Here is a 13,239-nt window from a genome sequence, read left to right on the forward strand (position 1 = left end):
GCATCTAATATGCTCTGAAACCGTTATCCTGCAGCGTTTCGCAAATCCAGGCACGTTTCAAATTTTGTGTCACGTCTGATAATACTTTGACGGGGCATCAGATTCATTGCGTGCTGATGACAGATGAATGACGGTTGCGAATGGATGTTGAATGAGTGTGCTGCCAATACGTTCTGAAAACGAAAAGACCAGAAAAGCATTAATCACCAGACTAAAGCGAAAGGAAACCTTGTAGTATTAATGGAACTAGAATCTTCGCAATTGCAGTTGTCATCAATAATTACACATATAATTACAGACACGATAGATATTCGACAGATGTGGGACATGTACATGCATGTTATTAGCGTGACAAACTTTCCTTCTTAATTGAGCAAACATTTTCTTCATGTAATGTGAAACCGCCAAGTGACAAATTGTTCATGTTAGTTCTCACTGATAACCGATGGAGACACTGAATTGACAATAAATGATGTAACTTAATAATCAAGGTCAACAGTCGTAGCGCAACGTAGATTACGGGGTCTGTTTTAAAGCAAACAACATTCAAGAAGGCGACTTTTAATAATAATGATATTTTTAATAATATATTTTATGTATACTTTTATATTTATAATAATAATGATAAATATTAAGCCGGCCGCGGTGGCCGTGCGGTTCTAGGCGATTCAGTCCGGAACCGCGGGACTGCTACGGTCGCAGGCTCGAATCCTGCTTCGGGCATGGATGTGTATGATGTCCTTAGGTTAGTTAGGTTTAAGTAGTTCTAAGTTCTAGGGGACTTATGACCTAAGATGTTGAGTCCCATAGTGCTCAGAGCCATTTGAACCATTTGATAAATATTATATGTGATAAGGTTTGGACTACACATTGCTGTACCACGTGAAGTGGAGAAATTGTTGAGGTAACAGAGTTATACTCACCTAGTGTGGGATTGACACTACCCTGTGGCATGCTGATTGAGATGTTTCATGCTTCGTGACTTCTCAAAACAATTGAAGATGGCGTCGTCGCTTTGTGCAGACCACGAGCGACTGCCTTGCCTCTTATGATCAAACCATCGACGCATCGTTACACTCTAAGCTTCCTTCCAACCAGTGAGTTGTTCTGTACTGCGTGAACATGAAGCCTTTTCACGAATACAAAAATTTACTTCTAAGGAACTGTGTTGCATACGGTTATGCGATTTATTAGAGATGCTAGCTTAACTGATGAAGTTTTTGTGGATACACTTCACTGTACTCCACTCGTTGTTCGTAGAATATTTTGGTGACACTCTGTTTCTCTCCATGTCTTTGCCAGCATCTCTTCCGGAACCGCCTCTACAGAATCTCGTATTTGTACTGTAAAATGACACTTATTTTAATGTATCCCAACAAAAAAGGTCAAGAGAGTTTATGTCTGGGAACGCGGTGGCCATGACGTTGGACCGTTGCTACGGATCCTTACGTCCGGAAAGGTTTCATACAAGAACTGGCGAACATACTCGTCGTTAAATTTCTCTGAGGTCCAGCTTTATGTTCCCATAATGTTAGGTAAGTTGTTTCCATAATCATAGGCTTAGTGCGAGAGCATATTACTGTAACTGAGTTCTGTTTTACGCCATAGCAAACATTCACTTTCAAGCGGTCCCTTATCTGCTTTATCACGAAATGCGGGTTCCATGTTCTTCGCCCGCCATTCGCCCCCCACCCCCACCCCCCCAACCAATCCCCGCTCCGTTCACAGCCGGTTATCATGCCTTTCTCGGAGATATGACGAGTCACTTCATCGGAAAAACGAACTATATTAAGGTAGTCACTGTCTACATCTGGCTCCAGCATATTCCTAGCATATGGCTGCAAAGCTTTTAGGAGCTGCATTTTGTACGCGTGGAAATGCAGCCGGCTGTGGAAATCATCACAATGCTCTGAGGTACGCCTCTTTCTCTGGAAGCACGACCCGCTGACCTCCACAGACTCCGTTGAAATGGCGTACGCACCATGTCAACGGTGTCGTACTCACTTCAGGATTACCACGTCTTGCCTTGTTACCAAAATTGCCGGTAATTAGAAACTTTTCGTACTGTCTTTTGATGTATCTCACATCTGGCGGATTTTGACCATAAGCACATCGGAACATTCGCTGAATTATAATAGGTGACTGTATCTCATGAAACATCAACATTGAGCTTTCTTTATTCTGCCTGGAAGACATTGTGACGTCAGCACACTTAAATTATTCTGCTAGTAACGAGCGAGATAGAAAAGAAAACTGATACTTTCGTTGCACATTTAGCAATGTATCCACAAGAACTTTATGAATTAAGCTACATTGTTTTGAAAAAGCAGAAAGATATGTGGAAGTGTGTCCACAAAAAGCGTTAAAGCTAAGGTGCCATTTGTAACACAGTTTAGAGCTTTATCTAGCATAGTTCCTTAGAATTAAACTTTTGTTACCAGAGACAGAAATCTTACTCATAATCGTGTCACTCCATAGCCAGACTGCATCTTGTCGCTTCTTGTTAATAACTGATGTAAAATCATCACTATCTGCCCTTTATTCCTGTCAATTAATAAAATGGTTAACGCCTTGTAATTAATAATGTCAGTGGTTGCCACGAGTAATATTAATTACTTCTCTTCCCTGACGGCTATTTTGCACGTATTTCTTTCTACAGTTTAGGTGAAGCTATGTTAAGTAGCGTGGAGAAACACCTACACTCGTGCAGAGTTTCCGTTTTTACAAGCAGAATCACCAGGCCAAAGCACGGTTCAAAGGAATCTTGTCTTCTGCCGGAAAGTCGGAAAGTGCCTTCCTGGAATGCTATGTCAGCGGCATCCAGTCATAGATATAGATTTAGGGGTTCTATGAGAAGCGATCGGCTATCATTGCGAGCAGTAATCTCCCGGCGGGGTCAGGGATTTTCTCTGCCTCGTGATGACTGGGTGTTGTGTGATGTCCTTAGGTTAGTTAGGTTTAAGTAGTTCTAAGTTCTAGGGGACTGATGACCATAGCTGTTAAGTCCCATAGTGCTCAGAGCCATTTGAACCGTTTTTTTGAGCAGTAATTACTTTCTCTTGTAAATAGTCCAGGAAAATTAGTCCGAAATAAGGCCGCGCTGCTCAATAAATATGCAAAATCTGGAAGCAGTTTTAATCGACGTTAGGTATCCTAAATAAGAGTTTAATGAGTCTACAACAGTTTCTGGCTTATGGTAAACTTTTGTAGGCCGAAAAACCACTGAATTTTTGGAAGTTTTTCGGTTTTTCGCTTATTACTGGACAACGATACATCCTCCAGACAATTCCCAAGACACCAAAATGAGAGACCATTAACTTACGAGTAAAGTTACCTGCTCCAAAGCTAAAATCGGGTCAGACGTTTAGTCACAACCGGCTGTCAAAGATGAGTAATATTTACCAACTTGGCGGGAAAATGAGTCATGGTCACGTTCCAGCATCTCTAACTCAAAATCGGCTACTCTGAATTAAATATGTCGTGAAGTAAGATTGAAGAGTATCAAATTCTGTGTAAATAGATCTCGTAATTTCTAGAATTCTGTCAGTCCTTTCCAAACATACAAATAAAAACGTGAAAGTATTCGTAGCTTAATTTTCAGGTAAGACTTTTATGTGAAGTCGGATTACTTTTGAACCCAAAAATCATCGCCATTCGTCGAAATATTCTAATTTATGAGCAATTTTGTTCGGTACCCACCTATCTCGGTAGTTAGTTCTATTTGTTTATTTAATTATTCAATAGATAATTTATAATTTTTGTGTTAGTTACTTGTGTTTGGATTAATCATAGAAGTAGTACCTGAAAATAAAAAAAAGCATGTAAAATATTCACGGGGAACACTTTGGAGACTTCCAGTGCCCCTACGAGCCGTGAAGCGCAGAGCTAAGGTGAATGGTGAACCAGATCCTGTCAGTTCAGAAACAGTTTTTCGTCGAATCCCTTCCCACCACAACAACTCGAGCCACACTTCGTCTTTGAGTTAGCCCCACAAACATTAACGCTTTCTGATGCGACAGAGTAAGGTGCGAGACAAGAAAATAGACCTTTTTAACTGTTGAATCCAGCCAATGTTAAAAGTAGAAGCAACACATACTTTGTCCTTAACGCTGGGTTCCTCTTACACCGAGCTGTGTGGGATCTGACGAAATGTTTTTCTCCGTCCATGAAGAGTACGTGAACGACATCAAAAAGTCGATATTGGTGATCTGACGGTAAAGTCCGTGTACCTGGAAACCATGATGTCGCGGGATCGAATATCGATCGAACGATGGGTTTTTCGGTTTTCGTCTTAACCTAGCCGTCATCTCTCGACTATATAAGGAGTCGCCAAAAACGATGCATCATTCGGATACCTCGTTAAAGTATAGATCCCGCTTACGCGGTAGGATAACTGGGGTACATTAGGGACACACAAATCGCCGAAGTGCGGTCCAATAGAAATACCTACACCAGGCTACAGAGTAACACGAAATTATTACCTCAAAAAACAATTTGTGTTCAGTTACACCATAGTGCTTGATGGATCCCTTGGAAGAGCGCTGGATAAAGGATGAAATCTGTGAACACGCCCAAAGAGCTCAGGCTGTGTCATCCGCTTCTGTTTTAATGAGTGAGACAATGATAGTACTGCGCTGGATTAGCCCGTATGCAGTATCTTCCTTATGAAACCTGGAAACAATTCACATTCATCTACACCGCCAACAATTCCAAGCTCTCTGAACAAGCCAAAAAACAACTGCTATGTCTTCAGTGGCTGTGATCCCACCTCTATATTTTTTCCGGCAGGGAAAAATCAAATTTTTAAATATATTTCAAAAGAATGCAAAGCTCCAAAAGCCGCCTTATAATTCGTGGATTACAGCAGTAATCCTGTTAAGGTCGCTGATGCGGGAGTGAAGTTTATTGTCTGTTGCACACGGGTGGTGGCTCGGAGCATTTGAATGAATTTCGCCTGCAACCGTTGCAGATAGCTCTATCTAAAAATAATAACATAAGCTAGGAATCTTTGCCTCCCACCGAAGCTTCCGCTCGTCAGCACTCCCTCAGGGTCTACTTGCAGGTTCAGATCTGGAGGAACCATCAGCTGTATCCACTGAAATGCGGATGGAAGAACAGCAGATACGATCTGTCCTTCATTGCAACCACTAAACCACAACGGTCCTGGAACTGCTCAGAACAATATGCTGCACGTGCAGGAAGTTATGACAAGCAGCTTGTTCCCGCAGGAAAGTGTCTATGAAGTGCTAGGCTGTATTTAGCTATTACAAGGGCGCTTACATGCTTTACGTCTCTAACAGAAGAGGTCATCTTCTCGATTCGACCTAAATCGTCGATGCGACTGACATCGAGGAGAAAATCAGTTTAGATCCTGTGCCAGAAGAATTCGATGAATTGGATCACGACATTCCGTCCCAGGACCATCTTCCCCAAAATTAAAAAAAAACGTCAAAACAATTAATTGTAAACAAATGTAAATACACAATAATTACTGGTTAAAATAAACTCATAAATTGAAGTATTTTTCTATTAATAAAACCTTCAATTGAACTGTTTTTATTTTTTATTTTTTAATCCCAGATTTGAATATTTCGACGAATTTGGATGATTTTGGGCTCACAACTAAGTTGACTTCGCGAAATAGCCTGTAATGGAATAGTAGTGGATATATTAGAATATCTACACGCCATGTGTTACATTTATTTATCTTCAGAGACAAATGCCAAGCCCTGCCCCAATCATCGATCATCCGTAGAAAAACAAATTATTAATGTGGTATTAATGACGTGTAGGAGCGTCAGTCGCAAGGGATCAGAATTAGTCTTGGCTCTTAAAGATTATAAAAACCACTGTAACAGAAACACGGAGTGAATAACTGTGAAATCCTAGAGTCAGACTGGAATTAGTACGGAAAGGATGCATTATATGCCTGTGGTCGGAGCTTATATTTGCTGTAAAGCGGTCTATAATATATAGTAAGGTTATTGTACATTCTGAATGTGAAATAATACTAGTGAAGGTAAGCATCAAAGGTGTGTCAAAGATAGTAATCGGATGCTTTTATAGATCACCTGCCGCAGCAGAATGGAAGGGTCATCAAGGATTTGAATGAAATTAGTCTGGATATTTTCGCTGTAAAAGACAGAGTAGTCAGGGAACTTTTTTTACTTCCAAGAAACTAATAGACCTGAGCTTTTCGAATTGGTTAACGCAGAAGAAGAAAACAGTGAGTATAAGGCTGTTAAATCATCAGTAGTCAAGTGGCTGTTACGAAAGGCTTCCTGTCTCTTTAGACAGGAAGCTAACTGTAGAGTACCTGAGCAACATCAATGGATAAAATTCAAAATATAAGACCCGTATGTGCCGAATCAAAAAAGTAAAAAAAAAAAATAAGCCGGCGGTCTGAGGCGCCTTGTCATGGTCCGTGCGTTCCCCCGTCGGAGGTTCGAGTCCTCTCTGGGGCATGGGTGTATGTGTTGTCCATAGTGTAATTTAGTTTAAGTGAGGTTAAGTAGTGTGTAGGCTTAGGGATCGATGACCTCTGCAGTTTGGTCCTATTAGACCTTACCACGAAATTTCCAATTTGCCGAAAAAATTTTGTACAGTGGGAAACACCCATCGCTGTTCATTAGCCACGTCAGAACGTTGGTACGCAAGAAAACAGCGATTCATCCAAACTCTAAGCTAAATAAAAGAGTTGGTGATAAACGGAAGTATACTGAAACCCAAAGTGAGCATAAGGAGAGCAATATGAGGACCGTTCCGTGAATTCAAAAGTATTATATTGCGACTACTGCGACTAAGAATCAGACGAACGTCACTAATCGCATGGAAATCATCTACATAGTCTCTCACTGAAAACACTGGCACAGTACCTCAGAGTGGGAGAACGATGGCTGAAATTCCGATATTGGTTTTCCGAAATTGTTTCTATGCAGGAGATCATAGTATTCCTAATCAGCCCTTGCAGTAAGCCGAATTGTCAGATACTGAAATCAGAGATGGCTGAATAGAAAATAAGCTTAAATCACTGAACACCGAAAGGTATATAAGCCTGATGAGAATGCACAGATATTATGCGTATCAGCTTGTTTTCTTAACAGGAGCAGTTTATTGTAGCACATTGGAGCACCGAAGGACATGAAGCGACTGAATAAAGCGTCAGTCTCGTTTCCAAGAATTGTCAAACAAGTGCTCACAATTATAGATCTGTTATGGTGGTGTCAAACTGGTGTAGAATTGTGGAAAAAATTTTATGGTCACGCCTTATAACATTCAAAGAAACCGAAAATCCGCTGTATAATTATAAACGTTGATCATTCATAGATCTTACGAAAATCAACTCGATGTGTTCGCCATTGTGAAACAGAGCCCTGGTTGATGCTGCGATCCTGGCAATCCAGAAGGAATTCGATACAATTCCGTTGTGGAATTTGGAGAGTAGGGAACAGGTATACTATTTACAACAAGCGTATTATCTTGTAGTCAGCTCCTTCCTCTCCTCCCAGCTATTTTGTGCATGTAACATAGTATCTGTTTCAGTATACACTTGGGTACTCTTCCGGATTACACATTCTTATACATTTAATCTTTTAGTGCAATGTAATATAAGGTTGATTTGTTCATACCTTCTTTGTGTACGTCAATGTGTTTGAGTTTCTCATGAAGATACATAGCCGTACACTGCTCACACATTTTTATATAATCTGTCTTTGTACCACCATATTCTCTCACTGTTGTGTAGCCAATTCGCTTACTCAGAAATTGTGTGAGGATGGCATGTTCTTAGCGAAACATAAAATATATATTATTGTTGAGCATTAATACAGTGTATTTCAAATTCTAATACATCTGTGTTCCACCAATAACCAACGGAATTTTCCTCACAAGGTAAATACCTCAGTTCACAGAGTAATTCATTTACTCTAACAATGTGAAGAATGACATTTAACATATTTGAAACGAATTCGGTACAGAGAAAGACGCAAAAGATGCACAAATGTTTTATTTATTTAGTACAACATTTTTCGGGACAACGTGATCCCATTACCAACTTCTTAAAATTAATATTCCATCAGTCACAGAAAAAATTACCCAAGCAGCAAACATAAAATATATAACATGCAAGACAATACCTGACAACGCATGTTTGCTGCTTGCTTGTTCTTTTTTTATTATTCCTAATGGAATATTAGTTTTAAGAACTTGATAATGGCATCACGTCGTCCTGAAACAATTGTTAAATAATTCAGACATATAGACAACTGGTACGTCGCACCCTGTGCTGATATCATGAGAGAGTTGTTGTATGGCATCTCAACAGATCATTTGAAAACACTTTTACTCTCTAACGACATTGTAGACTGCTCCAAATATGTATATTATTCTGTTCTTCTGCAATAAAATATTGTTGTGTTAACTTATGAAGCGTTGATCTTTTCGGCGCAGACATCAGTTTCATTGAAGAATGTCACTTTGCAAATTTTGCCACCTGCTTCTGTTTTGCGTATCTCTCACATTAAACACGTTATTTGCAGGCCTCTACCTATACATCCTCGTGGTGGAGACTTTCACCGTGAAGAACATTGAGCTTAGTGCCTACGTGGCCATCGGATGGGGTAAGTAAGTAACATAAGTACTGGACCGCACTCAGTGACGCTACCGAAGGGCATCTGAATTGATCTATTAAGCAAATTAGAAATTTTGTAAGGTTGCTGATTTCGTTCACGTGGACTATTCACAGTGTTACAGGGTGGCCACTTAAGGCTTAAGTGCTCCATGTGGTGTGGGTTCTCCAGCAAGGATGGGAAAAACTAATCGATTGAAACCTATACCGATATTTTAATTCCGAATACCCGGCATTTTTCGGTATTTATTTGGTGTCGTTTATAATAACTGTTTTTTTATTTTTTACTAATAAACGAGTAAAAATATTGGAATATCAGTTAGCCATGGCAATAGTGCTAAAATTTTTCGTTTTTAAATAAACCTTTCTTAAGGAAGAAGTAATTTTTATATGTAAAATTTGTGCTATTTTGAAAGACTGTGTCATAACAGAAAATGAGAAAAGCGATCAGTGCTATTTTAATGACAATACAGGCAGAAACGATCAACATTCACATGAGATAAGGTTTGGTACGTCATTACTGAGACAATAACATCTCTGTTGCCGTGTGCCCTAGCTTAAAGTACGTGTGTACGTGCTGTGTTTAAGACTCGCTCACACCTGATCTGTACGGTAGTTTCTCGATGTCGTCGTCGGACATTAGCTTTATTGCAAAATGGAACCAGCCCTAAACTGGAAATATTTTTACGAAGTGACGTAACGATGAATTACAGCGCTTTATTTACTTAAAAAGACTAAAGATTTGGCTGCCGTTTCTGTGAAATAATAAGAGGAAGAAGATTGTGGCAACAGCAATTAGAGGAAGAAGATTGTTGCACCAGTAATAAATTAAGAAGTTGACAAGTATTCATTCATAATGCACAATAAAAATAGAACGCAGCTAATGTTCTGGCAGTGTCCACGTACTATGCCTATATCTGCTTGTAGCTCTTGGAAACGGACAAATTAACACAAAAAACAGACTTCTTCAAACTCAGTTTTCTCCCCCTATCACTCTCTGTTCGCCATGCCCAAACTCTGATATAATCCCTGATTACAAAATAACCCTTGAGCAGAGTTTCAAAAGATGAGAACCAGTACGAGAATGCTGGTGATTTTTTTCTGGTATTCAATCACTTACGACTTTCCTTTGTTCGATTTGTACGTTTATTACAGGAGATAATAGGGACAAAATACCAATAATCGGTTATTTCAGAACCCAGATATTCTGAGAAGATTTAACGATCAGGTTAACGTGTCGTGGAAAAAAAAAAGATATAAAGTAAAACCTATTGTTTCAGCGATAGACGCCGTCCGTATTCTCTATTACAACCATTTGTACTTGAAAACCACATACGCTATATAAATAAAATTACAACTGCGGTTGCGGAGCTAACAGTGCAAGAGCAATTTTACTTATTTATTGACCTGTGTTACTACACATGCACACAGCTGTGCTGCCGTGGCGCGAGCTGTGTCCCACAGGCAGTATGTGACGTCCATACGAGAAGACCGCAAGGGCAGTGCATCAGCAGTTGGCGCCCGTGGCACCCTTGCCGGACAAATAGAGGGTCAGCTCTAGTCGCATGACCAGAGGCGGCAGGGCTGGTGTGCACAACCTCTAGCCGTAGCGATTGGCCGAAAGCTTGCAAGTTTCCGAGCTCAACTATGAACGATCAGTGAAGGGCTGCTGTGTGAGGCATAGGCGACCGCCCAGCTGCGTCTAACCATCGAATCCCGTTTGAAGCCCGGGAACGAGACCAGCGGCTCCGACTAGTAGACTCAGCTGCTTGGTGTGTACTATAACAGCCGTCACGAAAACCGGCATCACAGTGTCATTTTACCGTCTTACAGCGTTGCCAGTTAGAGAAAATCTTAAATATTTAGTAAAAATTCCGAAAAAATATTAGATATCTAAATTTTTAGTGTAGAATATTATGCAATACTTTCTAAAAGAAAATTCTTGCCAGCTCCTACGAAAAAAATAAGAAATTACGTTATACCCAATGTTGAAGATAAGTAATTACTTAATTCCACCTGTTAATTAAACAGAACTACTGACGTACTTGCGCTGAAGAAATGCATTAGCATTACGAAAGTTTTTAAATTCGTGTGTACATACGCTGAAGAGCCAAAGGAACTGGTACAATTACCTTATATCGCGTAGGGCCATACGAGCACCCAGAAGTGGCACAACATGAAGTTTCATGGACTCGACTAATGTCTGAAGTAGTGCTGGAGGGAAATGACACCATGCATCCTGAAGTACTGTCCATAAATCCGTAAGAGTACGAGGGGCGTGGAGATCTCTTGTGAACAGCACATTGCAAGGCGTACCAGATAAGCTCAATAATGTTCATTTATGGGGAGTTTGGTGGCCAGCGACAGTATTTGAACTCAGAAGAGCCACTCTGTAGCAATTATGGACGTGTGAAGTGTCGCATTCTCCTGCTGGAATTACGCAAGTCAGTCGGAATGCACAGTCGACACGAATGCATGCAGGTGATCACACAGGATGCTTACGTACGTGTCACCTGCCAGAGTTGCATCTAGACGTATCAGTGGTCTAATATCACTCCAAATGCACACGCCCCACACCATTACAGAGCCTCCACCAGCTTGAACAGTCCCCTGCCGATATTCAGGGATTCGTGAGTTTGTCTCCATATCCACACACGTCCATCCGCTCGATACAATTTGAAACTTAACTCGTCCTACCAAGCAACATGTTTTCAGTCATCAACAGTTCAATGTTGGTGTTGACGGGTCCAGGCGAGGAATAAAGCTTTGTGTCGCGTAGTCATCAAGGATATACGAGTGGGCGTTCGGCTCCGAAAGCCCATATCAATGATCTTTCATTGAATGGTCCACACGCTGACACTTGTTGACGGCCCAGCATTGAAATCTGCAGCAATTTGCGGAATAGTTGCACTTCTGTCACGTTGAACGATTCTCTTCAATCGTCGTTGGTCCAGTTCTTGCAGAATCTTTTTACGGCCGCAGTAATGTCGGAAATTTGATCTTTTACCGGATTCCTGGTATTCACGTGACATGGTCGTGCGGGAGAATCCCCATTTCATCGCTACCTCGGAGATGCTGTGTGCCATCGCTCGTGCGCCGACTATAACACCACGTTCAAACTCACTTAAATCTTGATAAACTGCAATTGTAGCAACAGTATCCGAGCTAACAACTGCGCCACACACTTGTCGGAACTTTCTGACCGCAACGCCGTATTCGGCTTGTTTACATATCTCTATATTTGAATACGAATGCCTATACCAGTTTCTTTGGCGCTTCAGTGAATTTTATAGTGAAAAATGGAAGTATTCCGAGATACTGGATAAAATACCGTAAGAGTTATGAAACTGTCCCGTCTGTGTAGCGAAAAATGCCGTCCCTGATGTATTTGCGTTATTTTGGGCCTTGTGGGAAAGTCTAGCGAGAAAATTGTAAAGAAAATTATAAAATTAATTTTGGTAACATCTGAGATTTCATTATTGTCTCGTGTCACCTATGAACACATTTTATTTGCGTGAGACTGTGTGTGTGCCAGAGCGCGACTACAAGCGTGCCGTCGCCAAGATTTTTGTTCCGAATATTCGCATTAATATGGCCGAGAATATTTTCTATCTCACGAAAATTTTTTATGTGCAGTTCTTACTGATACTTTGTCACTGCACCCATCACCCAAATCGGCGATATACGCGATAGAAAACTAACTGCAGGTACTTTCAGGCCACTAGCTCCGTTGAAGTCGAGCAATATACATTCGTGCGTGTAGTTTTGTGAAAGCCAAATTTTATCTAAGTACAACACAAAATTATTGTCCTCGACAAGCAATAAGAACATTGCACACAAAACTGCATTCTTGCAGTTGCAAAGGCACTACATCCAGTAAAAATTGTCGTCCATCGTTAAACATTCTGAATCAGAAACCAAGTGCACAGAAGAGAAAGAACGGATATTTCTGAGCGAGAATAATTGACTTTTTTCACCGAGATCAACTTGTATTTTTCTATCGGTCGGATAATCTTATCGGTCGTGGTAACTAAGTACATCTCTACGCACTAACATTTTGTCAAAAGTGTCAAATTACGTGTATTTCCGTTGTCATTTATATTCCTTGCTTGGAGAATCAAGGCACAGGTTCATATGTAGAGATTCTGCGACGTTACTGAACGGTTAATAGGAAATACAGTCGGCTGCGCTTGCGCAGAATTGATATTATTTCTATTTTCTTCGCACTTAGTCAGATAGTTAACCTTCAGTACATCAAATACAACAATGTCTTCACGCCCTCTACGCATGCCCTTGCTTCTGTATTTCGTTGCCTAACAAAATACGTCTATGCGCTATTCCCCGGAACCCTGAAACCACACGTGAACACACAATATCGGATGGAAACCATGACGATGACGTACCTTACTGCCAACAGAATGGCAACGAAGCTATGAGGTGGGCGAATCCCAGCTCTTACCCCTCTGAACTGCAGGCAGCGTGTGCGACCTTGACGTATCTAATTTCGTGACGGCCACTCTAGCAGTACAATCGACAGATGACAGACGGGGAAACTGCGTCTGCAGAACACAAGATGCCGAATTATTTTGCCCTATGAAACAGGAGTATTTATA

At 40.8% G+C, this 13,239-nt stretch overlaps 1 protein-coding gene across 1 annotated transcript in view; it reads left to right on the plus strand.

The window, feature by feature from the left end:
- LOC126252343 (diuretic hormone receptor-like) overlaps positions 1 to 13,239 on the plus strand; it is a 263,050-nt gene that overhangs the window by 104,909 nt on the left and 144,902 nt on the right. The window contains exon 6 of the mRNA XM_049953232.1: positions 8,538 to 8,618. Coding sequence (XP_049809189.1) covers positions 8,538 to 8,618 — 81 coding nt within the window. The remainder of the gene's footprint in view (positions 1 to 8,537; positions 8,619 to 13,239) is intronic.

The sequence above is a fragment of the Schistocerca nitens genome, chromosome 4, assembly GCF_023898315.1.
Source record: "Schistocerca nitens isolate TAMUIC-IGC-003100 chromosome 4, iqSchNite1.1, whole genome shotgun sequence".
In the NCBI taxonomy this organism is placed as follows: Eukaryota; Metazoa; Arthropoda; class Insecta; order Orthoptera; family Acrididae; genus Schistocerca; species Schistocerca nitens.